Source organism: Melospiza georgiana, chromosome 9, assembly GCF_028018845.1.
Source record: "Melospiza georgiana isolate bMelGeo1 chromosome 9, bMelGeo1.pri, whole genome shotgun sequence".
NCBI lineage: Eukaryota > Metazoa > Chordata > Aves > Passeriformes > Passerellidae > Melospiza > Melospiza georgiana.
Window position 1 is genome coordinate 1,169,831 of NC_080438.1, and position 18,929 is coordinate 1,188,759.

Here is an 18,929-nt window from a genome sequence, read left to right on the forward strand (position 1 = left end):
AAAGGATGTTAATAAGTCAGGGGGAAGTTCCTCTGGCATATTCCTGGACCTTTCTCATAAAGACTTAAAGGCAAAGACAGAAGATACATTGTGTAAGTGTTTATAAATGGTATATGAAGATTCACAGCCAGAGCAAAACACCTGCATGTGAGGAGAGTGTCTGGCATGGAGCTGAGAGGTGGTGAGCCACTGTCCTACTCAGCCCACGAGGGATCTCATCACACCTCAGCCTCCTCTCTCTTCCACCAGCGTGGGCACACGGTGGGTCAGAGAGGTCTCGGTGCTCTGGGCATCATGGACTGGGGCTGAACACTTTTCAGGGGGCCCTTCTCCTCCTTCTGGGGTGCTTGGGCAATCCTGGCTTGTTGTGGGTCATTCCTGTGGCTGTCATGTCCCCATGGCAGCGGGGATGCAGCCAGCTCCCATGCCATGGGGCTGCTGCCAAGCTAGGTCCATGAGGACTGTGGCCAGTGCTGACCCCACTGTTTGCCTCCAGCCCCGGGCTCAGAGAAGGGTTTCTTGGGGCTAGAGAAGGAAGGGGAGGGCGGGGGTGTGGGGCAGGATGTGGGCTGGCAGCGGGGCTGGGATGGGAGGGGAAGAGGCCGGGGGCAGGGAGCTGCAGGCTCGGGGGAAGCGTGAGCAGCACTGCCCACCGAGGGACAGCCGCTGCGGGCTGGGCACGGTGCAGCCGCGGCACCAACATGGTAAGAACTGCTCCTTTCCTCGGGCATGGCTGAGGGTCAGGGGACAAGGGGATCAGGGGAGGGCAGGGCTGTGGGCAGGCACTGACAGGAACCACAGCTGGGGGCTGTGGGACACATGCACACTGGCCCGGGGACACCGTGCCCGAGCCACCCCAGGCTCACGGGACACTGCCAGGCACACAGGGCACTGCAGAGGTAGGTGCCAGCCCTGGCTGGGCAGGAGGGGGCTCCAGGGCACAGGACACCGTGTGTGCCTGCGTGCCAGTGCCACGAGCCTGCCTGCCCTTGTGTGAGCCAGGACTGCCTGGCAGCGGTGTGGGTGCACGCGTGAACCCCTTGGGATGTGCACGCTCATGTCTCCCTCTCTGTCAGGGCGCTGCAGTGGGACTGCAATCTGCCAGGAGGACACGGACTCTGGGCTCTCCTGGCACCTCCCTGGGCATCGCTGCCATCACATGGGGTAAGCCACCCACCACCCACTCAGTAAGCCCAGTGTGACCCTGCTGCCAAGGAGTCTGCAGGTCTGAGAAACTGGAGAAATGCAGCATTGTTATTTTGGGGGCTCAGCGGCCCATCCCCAGGGCTGGATCCCTCTGGCCCTGCCTGTGCCAGCTCCCTCCAGGCAGACTGTGCTCCCCCAGGAAGGGCCAGGCCACGGCTGAGGTCCCTGCAGGATGTTTGGTTCCCCAAATGCAGCATGGCAGCTGGTACTGTGAACTGTACTGCGAACCGGGGAAGGGCAGGGCAGCTCTACCCACCGCCCACACCCATGCCCGTGCTGGGGAGTTGGGCATGGATGGAGTCACAGGACCATGGCTGTGAGGGTTCATAGCACAGCTGGGGCAGCGCCACACAGAATTAGAGCTGCTAATTGACATCAGGAGTACAGAAACTAACTTGGTTTTGCTGCCTGTTGGGTATTTCCTTCACATACTGGCATTGCACAGAGCAAAACCTACTGGTGCCTGCTCTGTTCCTGGAAAACCTCTGTGAGCTGAATTATTTTCCTAAGAACCTTAGTGACTGAGCTAAGGAACAGAAATGAGGTAAGTGCAGTGTCAGGAGGAGGCTGAGATTTGGCTCTGAGAGAAAACCAAAAGGCAAAGGCACCTCAACTGCTGAGCACCACCCTAGGAAGAGGTATCAGGGCTGCCACAGGAGCAAGGGATCAAACCACAGGAAAACAGCATTCATTTGGGGGCTCAGCACCAGGTGGGGCAGAGACAAGTAGCATAACACCGGGGAGATGAGCTGTGCCATAGAAAGGGTGTAACTGGTGGAGCTGGAGGAAAGAGGTAGGAGAGCATGTGGAGGACAGACATGGAGCAGATGTCAAACTTTGGTCCTTCTCAGTTTGGGGGTGGGCTGTGTGAGGGTAGCAGCCTTGAGCCGTGCTGGGGAGCAGCAGGGGCCAGGAGGAGGTTGGTGGGAGCTGAGGATGGGGCAGGCTCCCAGAAGGTGCCTTGAGTTCCTGTCCTGCAGGCCCAAATTCCCAAAAGGCAAAGAGGGAACCGCATTTTCCCCAGCTTCAGTTCTGTTGAACAAAGAGGATAGTTTGCTCTTTCACAAGAAAAACCAGACAAATTATGGGAAATTACTTACAAAATTGTATAACAATGGACCAAAGTACAGCCCTAATTAGACTTTAGAAGATGAGTATTTGCATCTCATCTGCAATGCCTGGATCTTTGCACAACTGCAGCATGATAAAATGCTCTCCTGAGATACAGCGTAAGCTAGGCTGTTTGTTTGGAGCAAACTTTGATCCTCATCTCCCTTTCTGCACAGATGGAGATATGATATCCCCGCATCACTTTCTGCAGTTGTGGAGATAGCTGCTCCAGGGAGAATGGAGGAAGCTTCTTTCTGTGGCTAAAACCCTTTGATTGCATAAAGTTGTGGTGTGAAATGCTGTAAATAAGAGCAGGGTTTCAGCAAAGTGCCCTTCACTTCTGGGTGTGGGTTCCAGTTACTTTCTGCCTTTGCCCTGCCTGCTGGGTATGACCATAATATGAGCTTGTTTTTGAAAGACCTTGTTTTGCAACACTGAGTTTTACAAGACTCTAGACCATCTCTGTCTCAGATGAGCAGGTTGGAGTCCAAATGCTTTTGGGGGTGAGGGCATATTGCTCCAATCTGGCTCTCATGTAGCAGGGTAAAGCAAGAAAACTGAAGTATATACATCTGCACTCAAGGAAGGAACTGTGTTTATGGAACCATCTTGAAGCGGGACTTTCCTCTTTGGGAAGCTTTTGTGGGCAGGGGAAGAGGGCCACTGGGCTGAGCTTTCAGTCCTTATGTTGGAGGAGGGTTGGCATCACTGCTTGGGGCTCTTCTGCCTCCTGTGCTCTGCCTGCCTCATCCCGTGCTGCCCCATCTCAGCCTTCACCCTGTCACCTCCACCTTCCTCATCCCTGTGCCATCCCCCTCTGTCCTCATCTCCTTCTGCCGCGTCTTTGTGTACGCATGGAGTCCCATTCTCATCCACAGTCACCCCTTCATCCAATCCTTTCACCCAGCCTGTCCCTGGCATCTCTTGGCCACGATGTCAGGCTTAGCCCACCCTCATGTCCCAAGGGATCCCACCCCTGACCCAGCTGCCATCCTTTCTGCACCAATCCCAGACCTCATCCTCTTTCCCAGGCATGGTGCTGTGGATGCAGGTGGGTGCCTGGACCTACCACTACAGTGACCAAGGAGACTACACGTGGGAGCAGGCCAGGAATTTCTGCCAGACCTTCTTTACCGACCTGGTGGCAATCCAGAACCAGCAGGAGATCGAGTACCTCAACAAGAGCCTGCCCTTCCACGGGCGCTACTACTGGATCGGCATACGCAAGCTGGGCGGCGTCTGGACCTGGGTGGGCACCGGGAAGGTGCTGTCCAAGGAGGCAGAGAACTGGGCACGGGGGGAGCCCAACAACCGCCGCTCCAACCAGGACTGCGTGGAGATCTACATCCAGCGGCCACAGCAGGCCGGCAAGTGGAACGACGAGCCCTGCAACCGGAAGAAGAAGGCGCTGTGCTACCGGGGTGAGCAGGGGCACTGCGGGCCAGAGCTGCCTTGGGTGGGCTGGGCACCTTGGCAGGGTGGTCAGCAGCTCCTGACGACCGTCCCCTGTGCGTGCAGCCTCCTGCCAGCCCTTCCTGTGCAGCCAGCGTGGCGAGTGCGTGGAGACCATTGGGAGCTACCGCTGTGAGTGCTACCCCGGCTTCCGCGGCCCTGAGTGCGCAGATGGTGAGACATCCATCCCCACCCCTCCTTCCCTGCTGGAGAGTCCAAGCCCTGGTGACAAAGCAGGGTTCCGGTGCTCCTGATGGGCTGTGGCACCGTGTCTCTCCCAGCTGTGCAGTGTGCCAAGCTGGAGCCCAAGGGAGTGCCCATGAACTGCAGCCATCCCTACGGAGACTTCAGCTACAACTCCACCTGTGAGTTTGGGTGCCACGAGGGATTTGAGCGGCGAGGGGCGGGCGTGCTGCGGTGCCTGCCTTCCCAGGAGTGGTCAGCAAACATCCCCACCTGCACAGGTAGGGCCTGGCAGGGGTTGGGGGTCTCAGGGGTGCAGCGTTGATGCTTTGGGGGAACCAGCCCCATGTGCCCAATGCTGTTCAGACAACTGTTGCTGCACCCTTGCCTACTGTGGAAGCATCTCCTGGTGCTGCATCATGGGGTGGGATTCCCTGAGGAGCAGCTGTGAGCTGTGAGGCCCTGTTCTGCCTGGCTGTCCCAGTGCCCATGTTTGCTGCCCTGAGTCCCACTCAGATATCAGCACCCTGTGTGCACCAAGTGTGGGGTCAGGATAGTGTCCTGGCTCCTCTGTCAACTCTGTGGCAGTGTCCCTCTCCCCTAGCCGACCTGATCTGCCTTGGGAAGGCATTTGGCATCTTGGGAAAGATAAAAGAGGGGCTTCTGTCCCACAGCCAGGGGAAGGGTGTATCCTGGCAGGGGTGGGCCACCTTGAACAGGGATAAGGACTCATGAAATGAGGTTAGATTTAAGCTGGGTGGGACAGAGTGTGGCAGGAAACCACAAAGGAGAGAAAGCTGTGATATGTTATTCTGCAGGGGCAGAGAAAGTCTTCCTGTCAGTGACTTGAGGGTTTGCAGCCAGGCACCAGGCATCCCAGAGAACTGCCAGGCTTTTTTGGGGGTGCAAGAGTCTTGCTCCACCTTTCTTGTGCTGCTGTGGTACACCTACAGCCTTACACAAGGATGGGGTGAGTCAAGCAGACGTGGGACACAACTGGGACTGGGAAGGAATGGGACTGGGAAGCATCTTTGTATTTATATTCTTAAAAAAAAAAAAAACTGCCTTGAAGTTAGTGCTGCTGCTGCTGCCTGTGCTGGTTGGGCCTGTGGTCCAACCCAGGACCTTAGGTAGCTGAGACCAGCAAAACTGTCTGCAGCTAAGGGGAACAGGCATGGAGATGTGATGCGACTGTTCTGTAACCAGTATCCCCAGCAGAGCAAGGGCAGGAGATGGCTCCCAATTTTGCAAAAATCCCCACTGACAAGCTGGGCTGAGCCTTTGTGCTCCAGGCTTTTTAGGCTCCTAGAGGCTTGTTTCCCAGCTTGTTTTTTTCCTGCTGGCTGTAATATGATTGATTTTTTATTTTATTGCAAACAATCAGATGAGTTAGTTGTTCGCCTGTGCTGGTAACAAAATGATGTTAGCAAGCATTGCCAGCTGGGCTTACTCCAGAAACAAGCAGAGCAAGGCTGGTGGTGCAGCAAGGACTGTGAGGGGCAAGGCTGCCTGTCCTGCCTCAAACTCTGCCCCGTGCTCGCCTGCAGCCATTGTGTGCCCATTGCTGGCTGGCCCCCAAAGGGGCTGGGTCAGCTGCGCCCACCTGCACAGCATGTTCACCAACAGGCACCTCTGGGCACTGGGAAACCAGAATTGCCTGTAAAATAGCTACAAAAGGAAAAGTCTACCCAGGAAAGTGCTTGGTGTCAGTTTGAAAGCAGAAGATGCAGTGAATGCAGTCTGTCTCAGCTGGCTGGGTGGTGGTAATGCCCTGCTGGCACTGACCTTTGGTGCTCTCACGGGCAGCAGAGCCACTCACCCCAGGAAACTTTGGGTATCACCCTGGCATGCAGCAAAACACACCCTGGGAACAGGCAGGGGAGGCTGGTATACAACCTCTTTAGCCATGGCAGTGCTTTACAGTCCCAAAGCTGTCCTCCTGTCACTGTGACAAGGACAGAGGCTGGTCTCTGCTCCAGTAAAGGGAGGGAGATGAATAGGACTGCAGCAGCTGCAGTCCTTCCTCCCAGGGGCTTTGGCCCAGGGTAGTGAAAGGGATAAACAGGGCTCTGGCAGAGCAGCAACTGTGTCCCCCTGAGGAAATCACTTGTAGGGCAGAAAAATCATTGCACCAACTACAGTTTCAAAGAGGTGAGTGGGGGTAAGATTTGATTTGGATCCAGCCTGAATTATTAAATTTAACCTCATTTATCCCATCTCTGAGCTCTGCTCTCCATTGCAGCCATCACCTGTCCAGTGCTCAGAGCTCCAGACCAGGGAGAGCTGAAGTGCTCCCACATCCATGGGGACTTCACCTTTGGCTCCACGTGTGCCTTCTCCTGCCAGAAGGGGTTTGTGCTGAAGGGGCCGGAGAGCCGTGAGTGCACAGCCCTGGGGACCTGGACAGGGGATGCAGCAAGATGTGAAGGTAGAGCTGTGGCTGGAGTGCCAGCTGTCACTGGGCTTAGAGTGACACTGTGGTGCTCCCCAGCCCCTTGGTCCCAGAATTTTAGTCTCCTAGTTCCCAAGCTGCTGCTTGATGTGCACCTCTTCATTCTGCAGCAATTGCCTGCCCAGTGCTCAGTGCTCCAGACCAGGGGGAGATGCACTGCTCCCACCTCCATGGCAACTTCACCTATGGATCCGTGTGTGCCTTCTCCTGCCAGACAGGATTTGCCTTGGTGGGGCAGCAGAGCCGTGAGTGCACAGCCTTGGGGACCTGGACTGGGAACACATCACACTGTGAAGGTATTGCTGCTGCTCAAGGTGTCACAGGCCTCTGTGTCACCAGTGTCCTGGTCCTTTCATTCCAACAGTTTAGCCTTGCAGTCCTCAGACTCCTGCTCAAAGTGCTTCTCCACCCCTGCAGCTGTCACCTGTCCAGTGCTCAGAGCTCCAGAAAAGGGACAGCTGAACTGCTCCCACGTCCATGGGGACTTCACCTTTGGCTCCACGTGTGCCTTCTCCTGCCAGAAGGGGTTTGTGCTGAAGGGGCCGGAGAGCCGTGAGTGCACAGCCCTGGGGACCTGGACAGGGGATGCAGCAAGATGTGAAGGTAGAGCTGTGGCTGGAGTGCCAGCTGTCACTGGCCATGGGATGACACTAGAGTTTTCCCAGTCTCCCAGGCCAAACAGTTTAGCCTTGTAGTTCCCAGACTTCTCCTTGAACTATGTCCTTGCAGCAATTGCCTGTCCACTGCTCAGTGCTCCAGAAAAAGGAGAGATGCGCTGCTCCCACCTCCATGGCAACTTCACCTTTGGCTCCACGTGTGCCTTCTCCTGCCAGAAGGGGTTTGTGCTGAAGGGGCCGGGGAGCCGTGAGTGCACAGCCACGGGGACCTGGACAGGGGGCACCCCACGCTGTGAAGGTAGAGCTGCTGCTAGAACTGAGGGTGTCACTGGCCATGGGGTGACACTAGGGTTCCCCTGAAGCTTCTCAGGATGAACAGTTTAGCCTTGTAGTCCTCAGACTCCTGCTCAAAGTGCTTCTCCACCCCTACAGCTGTCACCTGTCCAGTGCTCAGAGCTCCAGACCAGGGAGAGCTGAACTGCTCCCACCTCCATGGGGACTTCACCTTTGGCTCCACGTGTGCCTTCTCCTGCCAGAAGGGGTTTGTGCTGAAGGGGCCGGAGAGCCGTGAGTGCACAGCCACGGGGACCTGGACAGGGGATGCAGCAAGATGTGAAGGTAGAGTTGCTGCTCAAGCTGTCACTGGCCTTGGGCAGACCCTGGGATATTCTCTTTTTAGTTCTCTCATCACAGGAATTCAGCCTCATAGTCCCCAAGCTGCTGCTTGATGTGTACCTCTTCACTCTGCAGCAATTGCCTGCCCAGTGCTCAGTGCTCCAGACCAGGGGGAGATGCACTGCTCCCACCTCCATGGCAACTTCACCTATGGATCCGTGTGTGCCTTCTCCTGCCAGACAGGATTTGCCTTGGTGGGGCTGCAGAGCCGTGAGTGCATAGCCTTGGGGACCTGGACTGGGAACACATCACACTGTGAAGGTATTGCTGCTGCTCAAGGTGTCACAGGCCTTGTGTTGAGCAAGGGATGTTCACTAGAGGACCCTCTTGGTCCTGTTCTTTCAACAGTCTAGCCTTGTAGTACCCACATTTCAGCTTGAAAATGTTTCTCTGTCCTTGCAGCTGTCACTTGCCCAGTGCTCAGAGCTCCAGACCAGGGAGAGCTGAACTGCTCCCACGTCCATGGGGACTTCACCTTTGGCTCCATGTGTGCCTTCTCCTGCCAGAAGGGGTTTGTGCTGATGGGGTCAGACAGTCGCAAGTGCACAGCCACGGGGACCTGGACAGGGGATGCCCCACGCTGTGAAGGTAGAGCTGCTGCCACAGCTCAGGGTGTCACTGGCTGTGGGGTGACACTATGATGTGTCCCCAGCCCCTTGGTCCCAGCAGTGTGGTCTCCCAGGCTCCTTTCTGAGCTGTGCCTCTTTACCCTTGCAGCCATCAAATGCTCAGCACTGACCAGCCCCAAGATGGGCCAGGCTGCCTGCTCCCACCTCCATGGGGACTTCACCTTTGGCTCCACGTGTGCCTTCTCCTGCCAGAAGGGGTTTGTGCTGATGGGGTCAGACAGTCGCAAGTGCACAGCCACGGGGACCTGGACAGGGGATGCCCCACGCTGTGAAGGTAGAGCTGCTGCCACAGCTCAGGGTGTCACTGGCTGTGGGGTGACACTATGATGTGTCCCCAGCCCCTTGGTCCCAGCAGTGTGGTCTCCCAGGCTCCTTTCTGAGCTGTGCCTCTTTACCCTTGCAGCCATCAAATGCTCAGCACTGACCAGCCCCAAGATGGGCCAGGCTGCCTGCTCCCACCTCCATGGGGACTTCACCTTTGGCTCCACGTGTGCCTTCTCCTGCCAGAAGGGGTTTGTGCTGAAGGGGCCGGAGAGCCGTGAGTGCACAGCCCTGGGGACCTGGACTGGGGACCCCACACATTGCAAAGGTAAATCCTGTGATCTCACACATATCTGTTGTAGCAGAGTGCTCTCCCCAGCACTCTGGCCTATGGCAGTTTATCCCCTGGCTTGCCAGCCCACACAACCCCATCTCATTGCTATCAGTCCTGTCCTCCTGATGCTCCTGCTGTGCTTTGTCTGCAGCCATCAGCTGCCCAGTGCTGTCCCCCCCCAGCAGAGGCCAGCTGAGCTGCTCTCATGTGCATGGGAACTTCACCTACAACTCCACGTGCATCTTTTCCTGTGAGGAGGGGTTTGTTCGGATGGGAGCAGAGGTGCTCCAGTGTGAGGCCACAGGGAACTGGACCAGGGATCCTCCTGTCTGTGCAGGTACCCCAGCTCCTCTAGCATGTGGAAGTTCCAGCTTTCCTCCAAGGACATCTTGAATGTGGTGGAGGGGGACTCCAGGGGCTGCAAAGTGCTGGCAACTTTCTAACACATGGCTCTGTGGCTTTGTTTCAGAGGACGGTGCCTTCCTAAAGCAAGTCCTGGCTTACAGCAGTGGCTCAGCCCTGGCAGTAGCTGGTCTTGTGCTCTCTGGGGGACTCATTGCCCTCCTTGCCAAGAGGCTCAGTGACAGAGGTACAGAAATGCTTCCTGCAGCCCACTCTAGCTTTGGCCAGGGGCTCTCAGGCAAGGTGGTGACAGTCCCAGGGGAGGCTGGGGTGATCAGAAGTGTTTAACAGTGTGACTGCCTCCATTCACATGTTTTATTTGCTGAGTTGTTTGGGTCCTTGGCAGTTGGTCCTGCTAAAAATGTCAGCAGCTAGGTTGGGAGGGCAGAGCCAGATAAACATCATCACTCTGAAGGAGGCAGCAAATCCTTGTTAAGGCAGCCCCACCTCATGCCTGCTCCGCTCAATTTCAGATGCTGCTGCTGCAGCTTCTTGTGACCTTCACTAAACAGATCTGGTTATTTCTTTTCTATGTGCTTTATGGACATTTCAACACTGTTATCAGAGGAGAAGAGGAAGCTCCTGAAACCCACCAGGTGAGAGCTGTGCTCTGCAGGAGGGTGGCTCTGCACTGTGACTGTCACAGCCCTATGTTCACCCTGCTGACAACCAGATCTGCCTGTGTGAGGCTGGTTTTTTACGGGAGCATCTCTGGGGCCGACAGGGCTGTGCTAACTCCCGGTCTTCACACACTCCTGCAGTCCCCAAGGTGACATCCTTGTGTTTGCCTTCCAGTGACCTGGGAGCGCCGGGCACCTTCACCAACTCAGCATATGATGCCAATCTGTGAGGTGGGGCCGGGTGAGACCCTCGCAGCACCCTGTTCAAAACTCACCTGGGTGGCCATCTTCCTGGCTGGGGTGTTCCTGGGAGGGGACACCCCTTGGACTGGAGTGGGTAACACCAGCTCCATCTCTCCTGTGCTTCCAGCCTGCCTGAGACTGAAACCTACTGTGTCCCCCAGAGCTGCAGGCCCAGCAGGAGCTGCTGTGGGAGCACAGAGGGACTCCATGCCTGTGGCTGTATGTGGTTGGAGCCTGGACCAGAGCTGCCCCTGGACATTGCCACCATGCTGCGTGTGCAGCATTCCCCTGGCAAGGGGAGCTGCCTCCAGTGCAGGCTGCTGGAGACCCACCAGGGGCCAAGAGCCATGTGCTGAGGGCAGCCTGCCACCCAGCCCTTGGACATTCTCCCACCAGGAATTTGGACATTCCCCAATAGCTGCTCCACTCACGCTTCTACCAATGAGCTTGTGTCAGCGGGGTCTGAATAAATACCTTTCTCTAACTAATGCCTCCTGTGTGCCTGGCGTGGGGAGAAGTTTTCATTAAATAATGTAGCCAACGCAACTAGGGAAGTGATTCTTCCCCTGGACTTGGCACCGGTGAGGCCACTTCTGGGGTGCTGTGTCTGGTTCAGGGCCCCTCAATGTAGGATGGATGTTGAGATGCTGGAGCATGTCCAGAGAAAGGCAACAAGGCTGATGAAGGGTTTGGAGCACAAGTCTGATGAGGAGTGGCTGAGGGAGCTGGGGTTGTTTGGCCTGGAGAAAAGGAGGCTCAGGGGTAACCTTATCACTGCCTGAAAGGAGATTGTAACCAGGTGGGCTTTGGCCTCTTCTCCCAGGTTATTTTTGAGAGGACAAGAAGACACAGCCTCAAGCTGTGCCAGGGGAGGTTCAGGTTGGACATTCACAGGAATTTCCACACAGAAAGGGTGGCTGGACACTGGACTGGGCTGCCCTGGGAGGTGTTTAAGGACTGGACACGGCCCCCAGTGCCATGGTCTGCGTGACAAGGGGGTGTCGGGTCACGGGCTGGGCTCGCTGATCTCAGAGGCCTTTCCCAGCCGAGCTGCAGCTGCGATTCTCTGCGGAGCTCGGAGCGCGCAGAGCGGCCGTGCGAGCCCGTGCTGCCTCCGAGTGTCCGCCGGCGGCCGCCGTGGCGGGCGGGCCCGGCCCTGCCCCGCCGGAAGCAGACGTGTGTTTCGGGAGGAACGGGAAGCGATGGCGGCGGCCGAGGCCGAGTGGGAGCCGGCGGGGCTGCTGCCCGCCGCGGGCGGCGGCCTGGACTGGGGTGAGCGTGGCTTCGTGGGGCCGGGACCGGGCCGGGCCGGCGCGGAGCTCCCCGGCGGGGCCGGGCCGGCGCTGAGCCCTTTTCTCTCCGCAGAGGCTGTGCTGGGCGAGGAGCTGAGCGAGCTGCTGGGCGCCGCGGCCCCGAAGGACGAGCCCGAAGTGAGTACCGGGGATGGCGGGGGCCGGGTCCGCGCTCTGCCGGCGGTGAGAGCCCCGGCCCGGCTCGGGCGGCCTCGGAGCAGCCTGGCAGGAGAGCGTGGCCGCCCGGCCTGCGCCCGGAGGTAGCGATGGCTGAAGCGCTGCGGGCACGGCTGCGGAGCGTAACGGAGGGTGCCAGGCAGGGGGTGAGGGTAAGGGTGCCAGGCAGGGGGTGAGGGTAAGGGTGCCAGGCAGGGCGGTAGGGTCAGGGTGCCAGGCAGGGCGGTAAGGTAAGGGTGCGAGGTGCCGGCGAGGGCGAGTGGCGGTGTCACTGCCCCGGTGAAGGTGAACCCCGCAGGGCAGTGCTGGGGTGGCGCTGGCTCGGGGCTACCTGGGAGAACGGTGGGTATGTTACACCTACACCCACCCGGGCTGTTCTTTATCCCTTTGCCTATTAGATTACTTATGTTTTTTTTTTTTTTTTTTTAATGTAGGATTTTCTCAAAAAGCTTTTGCTTGCAACCTTCTGCATTAATCCCTGTCGTTTTCTCTGCCCACTTGTCCATACTGCTTTTTCTCTCCCGGGGCATTCACCTCGTGGATTCTCCTCTCCATGTTCTTCCCCTGCCATGTCTCTGCTCTCTGTGTCCCAGTCCACCTTCAGCACAAGCCTGGGTTATCATCTCATGTGAACCCCAGGTTCTAAGAGCATTCCTACACATATAGAACCAGTCACTGGAGAAAATGTGGGAACAGACTGATTGCACAGGGAAAGGTATTCCCCATCAGCACGTCAGCATTACGTGCCTGGGTGAGGACTCTTAATGCACAGCTCACATTGCGGTTCTTTGGTCATTCTTCCTTTAAATGTGCTCTGATAAGCTTTCTTTTCATTCTAACTTAAAAATACCATTATCTATGCAGTTTGCAGGCTTTTTGAGCCTCCCTTCACAGGGCAAGTTGAGAGTATAAGGGAAGGTATAGTTGCAGCATGGTTTTCAGGAAAATCTTTGTTATATATTTGTATAAGCTGGGTATGTCATGTCTGTATTTTTCATGCAAGTGCTTATAAAGGGCCACATTTGCATAGGAAACTGAGACTTACAGATGCACAAGCATAATAAATGGAGAAAAACCCCAATTGTTGTTTTAAACGGCATATGATAAATAGTATGTATGGAGTGGTTTTAGCCTGATTGTTTTGATTTTTGTTGGAAAAGGAAACTGGTGTCCTTGGCTTTAGATGTTGACATTGGTGTATTCAATTATAGGGAGACCTAACACATACCATTAGTCAGGTCTTGGGCAAATCAGTCTTGTGTCTGTTTTCCTGCTGGTAAACTGCCTCTGGTACTGCTTTTGTTTGTAAAGTGCTTTGAGATGTAGTGGTGGAAAAGCATGAAATAAAATTTTCAAGGCAGATGAAGGAGAGGATGGCACCAGGTTCCTAAGACTTTTGTTTTTTTGTGAGATGGTTCAATGAACTTAAAACTTTTGCTATAAAAATTACAAAGAAGAGTATGATAATTAGTGATGATCTTAAACTGACCTGCCCCTTCCTACTGGTGTCAGTTAAAAAGAAGCCTTGTTTTGTGTGTTTCAGTTGAGAATTTCTCCCTTAATGACTTTATTCTCTGCATACCTTAAGGCACCTGAAGTGATTGATAGTTGTGCTGTTTGTTTTGGAGCTGTAGGAATGTGAACATAATTGCTGATGGTGTCTATTGCATCTTTGTTTTTGTCTTGTCTCTTTTTCTGAACTGTCATTTCAGGAAAATGATCTTTATAACTTTCATTTTGATTTGGATTTGATGTCTTGGGACTCGGACCTTTGGAATATTACAGGCCATGCTTATGCAGGTAATTAACCTCCTATATTTCACAGATGTTGCTCTTCCCCTCCTGCCCCACAAGGGTGAGCTCTTAAAACTCATGTGGAGCTGTTTGATGCCCTGCAGCCTTTGCTCTGTGATGAGAGATAGGCTGTGTTTCTCTAGGAGATGGGTACAGCTGGCAAGGGCTGCCCTACAGGCCAAGTTGTTCAATACCTTTAATCTCCTTACATTTTCTGCTGTGCCTTGCTTTGGGAATTAAATATCTGGTTTAGGACAGTGTGTTCTTTACTTTTCCCATTGCTACAAACTTGTGCAGTGAAATGTCTTTGCCTGCCTCTTGCAGATGCAAACGTGAAGACAGAGCCTTTGTCGCCAGCCGCTTCCAGCTGTTCGGTCCCTTCGCCGCCGGCTGTGGACTCTCCAGTGCAGAACGTGCCTGTATGCAAAACCCCCATGTAACACACACAGCAACAGCTCTGACAAACCCAAAGCCCTGGGATTTACTCCTCTGACCAAATTCATGGCATAAGAGGAAACAGCTTATTTTCCCAACCCTGGCAAAAACCTGTCAGTGTTTTCTTATCTCTTCTCTGTGACCCGTTCGAATGAGAACATGTTCAGCTCTCTTTCCTCATCTATGTTCAGTAGCCTTGTTGACAAACAAAATGCCTTCTAAAGGCTTCTGGGTCTAGCAGGGTTGGCCTCTGCCTCCCATTGCTCTGCTGATGGGGAGAAGTACTTGTTGGTTTTTTTTAGTGGTACTTGACATTAGCCAGAATCAAATTGCAGAGTAAAACCTTTGTCCTGTTGGCTTCAGCAGCAACACAGATGTGATGAGAAGCAGATAGACTCTGAAGTGTTGGTAGATACTGCTCTGAGTTACTGAAGTGTTAATTTCCTGTGCCTCGTGTCTGCAGGATGATGTGGACTTCAGCTGTAGCTCCCAGATGTCTCCCATCTCTCTCTACAGCAAGAGCTGCAGAAGCCCTGCATCCCCTGAAGGAGATGGAGGGAAGAAGCCTGCTGTGAGCATTTCTTCTCGATCTGGTATGAGAGAAAGAGTTACTTTCATGCTATAGATAATATGTGTGTTGTCTTGCATGCAAATTAATACTATTAACTAACAGACACTAGAGTCCTGTCATTTATTACTTAGGTATTTGATCAGGTGTGTTTATTTTCAACAGATATTATAGATGGATAAAAAAATCTACATTTAAAGCTACTTCATTATAGCTTGAATTATGTATTTTATGCCTCTTGGTCCAGTTCTGACTCTTTTTCCTTTTCTAGCAAATAATTCTGCAAGGAGCCTGAAGAAGTGTGGTCAGACAGTGTCCAGGCCTTTGATACAACCCAAACCCCTTTTGCCTGCTGTGCCTGAAGCTCAGGCTAACATTGGCATCCCAGCTAAAACCATCATTATTCAGACTCTTCCCACGCTTGTGCCACTGCCAAAGAATCAGCCAGTTGTCAACATCCAGCCAGCACCTCCTAAAGGTAGGTGAATTGTCTTGACTGAGCCAGGTCTTGGTGGTGGCATTGTCTGTTTGGGTTGGCTGGTAGAATGGAGTTAGGTTTGGTGTATGAAAGAAGAGGAATAGGAGAAAAAAGAGTCCTACATGCATTGCTGGAAAAGCTTTAGGCTGACAAGATGGCCTTACTCCTCTCATCCTGTCCTGTGAGAAACAGCACTCACATAGGCATTGTGTAAAATGGAGGACTGGATTATATAATTCCATTCTTTGGATTGGAAGACAGAGGCTGTGCTGAACGCTGGCAGCTGTGGAGATAAAACTGCTGATTTGGAAGGATCTGTAGGGATGCTTTGCTCTGCTCTGCTTGCAATGTCAGGTGGTGCATAAGGTGATTACAGTGCTGTTGTTGTCAAAACTGAAGGAATATCCAGAAGAATCAGTTAGGATGGCTTGAAGGGAGCTGGAAAGCTTGGGGGAAGTGATATAAGCATTTTTTACCCACTTGAAACTCTTCCACAGGATGGAGGGAGCATGGGTTTATGGCTTTTTAGCTCACTAAACCAGCATTAAAGAGAATGTTGTGAAATCTGCAAAAAATTGAGAGCTGTGTCAGAGGTTAGAAAAGTTGATGATTTTAACAAGAGGAAAGTGACTTCCTGCCCCGTGATAATTCTTCTTTGCTACAGTTACCCTGTTATTGGTTTTTGAAGTAGCTTGAGCTTTCATTTCTGGATCCGTGGCTCGAGCTTTCATTTCTGGATCCATGGCTCGAGCTTTCATTTCTGGCTCCATGGCCTGAGCTTTCATTTCTGGATGTGCCTCTCCAGGCGGGGCAGGAGGGCCCCTGCTTGCCTTGCAGCCCTTGCCAGCTGCAGTTGCTCGTTTCACCAGCTGATGGCCACAGTCTCTTGCAGTTGACTGCACGGGTGCTGAGGCGCGGAAGGAGGAAAAGGAGACAAATTCTTAAGGGCACGTATCTAGAAATTATTGCAGTTGGGAAAAGTTTGTCTCCATTACTGATTTCTCTTCCATCAGGGGTTCAGCCAAATCTGGAGATGCTGGCATTTGTTGTAACATGCCTAAGATTGCTAGACTGCTTAAAACACAGGTCAGCATTGTCAACGTGACCTAATTCTTATTCCTTCTGATGTTCCAGCTGATAAAGTACCATCTGGAATAAGGAATGCTGGGGATATGGATTTCTTTGGATATAAGTCCAGTACTCTGAAGATCAGCTTCTCCTTTTCTCTGAAAAAAAGTCAGGACAGTAGTTTCTGTGAGACAGTGTAGAGGAAATACTTTTGAGAAAGTATGTCCATGCTTTCCTTTAACTGATGGCATGTTTAAAATTTCTCTTGTGGAGCTTCCATAATAAAAACCATAAGGATCTTTTTTCATCTGTCTAAATCCCCTGCATATGACAAGTTGGAAGTGCCAGTTTGAAATATGCCATTATCGTAAAAGAAGCATGAGAAATTTTATTTTCACAGCCCCTTTTATAAACGCTTAAAGGCAAAAGCATGGTTTTAGAGCATCATCTCTTTTATACACAAAAAAAAAATTTGAAAAAATCTCAAATTCATCATTTAAGATTCTTAAACAGGGTTGTACTAAGTTATGATGTCTTTGAGATTGTGCCTGCAAAAAAAAAAAAAAGGTCTAGTTTAACCCCATACATAAGATCTTGGCACTAGGTAAATTACTTCACTTTCCACCTTCCAGAAGGCTGGATAAGTGCTGTAATCCATTGTCGAGCATTTTGGTTGGAATGCTCAGCTGGAATGTGCTCTTTCTGAAAGCTGGCGAGGTCATCCTGTTGCAAAGGATTAGGGAGACATTCATGTATTTTCAGACAGCAAAATATTACTCAAGCACCTGCTTGAGTTAAATGTTGTTGGACTGAAATTTGTTGGAAATGACTGTTTTTAATTCCATTTCAAACTGTCAAAATTACCTCATTTTTTTCTGCCGGCTTTTCTTTAAGCTCAATTCAGCTTGTGTATAAACTCTCTTGCATAAGACATTTTTCTAAAAAAATGGTCTTAGTGTGAATTGAAGCTTCAGCATAAGTTTTGAAAGCGTAACTTGCATTGCTCTTTTTTTGTTCATCTTCCATCTCACTGCTAGTTTGAATTGATCTATGTTGCTTGAGTCACTTTGGTGTTGTAAGTTTTCCATTGAATACAGCAATAAAGTACTTACAGACAAAAGGGAGAAGAAGGATTGAGGAAAGTTGGCTAAATTCTGTGAAAAGGTTGTTCAGAGTGCTTCAAGTATTAGCAATACTGAGTAATGTATATAACAAGTGTTGAGTTTTATTAACTTTGAAGAGCTTTTGAGACAGAGCTTGGTTTATTGGATTCCTTTAATGTCTGTAGTTTTGATTTGCAAGATGGATTAAGAGTCTTGTAAACTTCGGAATAACTTCTTTCCATTCCTGTTCTGTGCAAATATACTAATGGATTTGAGATCAGCTGTGCAGGGCAGGAGAGGATAGCAGTATGCCCCTGCAAAGTGGTGATGTATAAATCCATTCCATCCACGCTGAGCGCTGCTGTTCTTGTGTTCCAGGTCCATCTGTGGTGCTGCCCCAGCCTGCTGTGGTACAGCTCCAGGCTTCTGGAGTGCTTCCTGCCTCCCAGCCAGTCATTGCAGTCACTGGAGGGGCCCCAGCACTTCAGAACCACACGGTGAAGGCTCTGTCTCCAGCTGCTGGGAACGGCTCCAGCAGCGGCAAAATCCCGGTGACAAAGCCCTTGCTCCAGGGCAGCTCCCCGGCCATGGGGCTGGATGTAAGTTCTGACTCTGACAGCTGCTAGCCAAGGCTTGTGCACCTCTTGCAGTTACCTGCATGTGGGACCTAATGGTCCCTTTAGAGTCTCAGGAAAACCCTCAGTAGGATTTCCAACTGTAAGCAGGGAATTCAGCAGCTTGGCACAGAACAGGGAGGAGCAGCTAAATGTCTGCTGGCCTGCCTGGAGCTGCAGACCAGGTGTGCAAGTGTAGTGGCAGAAGACAGTGCTGATTGATATTTACTGTAACTTGTCTTCTCAAGTGCAAGTTCTCAGTGGCTGGACCTCTCTTATATACAGGAAAATTTGATAGATCTGGTTTTTGGTTAGTGCTAAATGACTTTTCTAATCCATATAGTAAAAACATTTCTTTGGAAGCAGGTGAATTGGAAATTTCAATACCTCATTCTCTTTCCATACCCATTTATCTCTCCAGATTTTACTAATAACTTTTAGAAACTTCAGTGACTGTGTTCCATATGATCCTAGTCTCTTCAGGCTCCCTTTTGGTCATTTATTGAATGAGTAGAAGAGGGCTAAGCTCTCAACAATTATAATGTGAATAAGTAAGTTTTTCAGTAGTAGCTCACAGTAAGCAGTAGGTGTAAAGTGTAGTTTTTGAGATGTGTGTGGGCTTTTTTTCCCCTTCAGCTCTGACATCTTAACCAGCTAGCAAGCTGGGTGTTAACTTGATTTAGCTCCTAGTAACTTGGAACTGCTTTGATTGCATTTTGTTGTCCAAAGAAGACATGCTTGTAGAACAGACCAAAGCTTCTTGTTGGTGACTTCAAAACTCTGTCATTCCCCAGCGGGGTATTCCAAGAACAGTTGTGAGCTGAGGGTCCTATCAAATCTCAGTGTAAGGGAGAAAACACTGGTGAAAACACGTGGAATTTTGCTGTATAGGCACCTGCTTATTAGCAGTGCAGATCACTGTTTCCCAAAAGCAGTGAGTGGGAAGCCTGTTCCTTCAGCTTCTTTGGAGGGATGTTGCTGTATTTCCTGGTGTCTGGGATTGCCACTCAGGCTTGATGGTAACTTTTCCTCACTAATCATTTTTGTGTGTGGGCTGCATTTTGTAATGAAAATATTGTGCTACCAATGGTTTAGCAGCCAGAGTGCAGTGGAAACTTGATATTCAAAGTGCAGAAAGCAAAGGTCTGTAGTAGGCAGGGCAGTTAAGTGTGCTGCATTTTTTAATGATAATTGCCCATCATGCAAAGTTAAGTCG

General features: G+C 52.0%; 2 protein-coding genes across 3 annotated transcripts in view; both read left to right on the forward strand.

Annotated features, from left to right (window-relative positions):
* The first annotated feature begins 1,097 nt into the window (after positions 1-1,097).
* On the forward strand, positions 1,098-10,600 carry SELP (selectin P). Its single transcript, XM_058030116.1, has 16 exons — positions 1,098-1,164; positions 3,348-3,737; positions 3,835-3,942; positions 4,050-4,232; positions 6,194-6,379; positions 6,514-6,699; positions 6,821-7,006; positions 7,133-7,318; positions 7,453-7,638; positions 8,098-8,283; positions 8,728-8,913; positions 9,071-9,256; positions 9,389-9,508; positions 9,887-9,917; positions 10,117-10,172; positions 10,312-10,600. Exons 2-15 carry the CDS (start codon positions 3,350-3,352, stop codon positions 10,169-10,171), a joined length of 2,373 nt encoding a protein of 790 aa, XP_057886099.1. The 5' UTR covers positions 1,098-1,164; positions 3,348-3,349; the 3' UTR covers position 10,172; positions 10,312-10,600.
* A 780-nt stretch (positions 10,601-11,380) lies between these two features.
* The window catches only part of ATF6 (activating transcription factor 6), a 72,494-nt gene continuing 64,945 nt past the window's right edge, over positions 11,381-18,929 (forward strand). For both annotated transcript variants that reach the window (XM_058030119.1, XM_058030120.1), the window contains exons 1-7: positions 11,381-11,456; positions 11,550-11,614; positions 13,366-13,453; positions 13,772-13,866; positions 14,346-14,475; positions 14,722-14,928; positions 17,478-17,698. In XM_058030119.1, coding sequence (XP_057886102.1) covers positions 11,387-11,456; positions 11,550-11,614; positions 13,366-13,453; positions 13,772-13,866; positions 14,346-14,475; positions 14,722-14,928; positions 17,478-17,698 — 876 coding nt within the window. In that variant the 5' untranslated portion in view covers positions 11,381-11,386. The remainder of the gene's footprint in view (positions 11,457-11,549; positions 11,615-13,365; positions 13,454-13,771; positions 13,867-14,345; positions 14,476-14,721; positions 14,929-17,477; positions 17,699-18,929) is intronic.

Excerpts from the sequence above, each read along its gene's own strand:
- SELP (XM_058030116.1), top strand. The coding sequence starts at position 3,350 with ATGGTGCTGTGGATGCAGGTGGGTGCCTGGACCTACCACTACAGTGAC. Across the intron at positions 7,007-7,132 it reads GGATGCAGCAAGATGTGAAG|CAATTGCCTGTCCACTGCTC; the intron begins GTAGAGCTGTGG and ends ATGTCCTTGCAG. Across the intron at positions 8,284-8,727 it reads GGATGCCCCACGCTGTGAAG|CCATCAAATGCTCAGCACTG; the intron begins GTAGAGCTGCTG and ends TTACCCTTGCAG.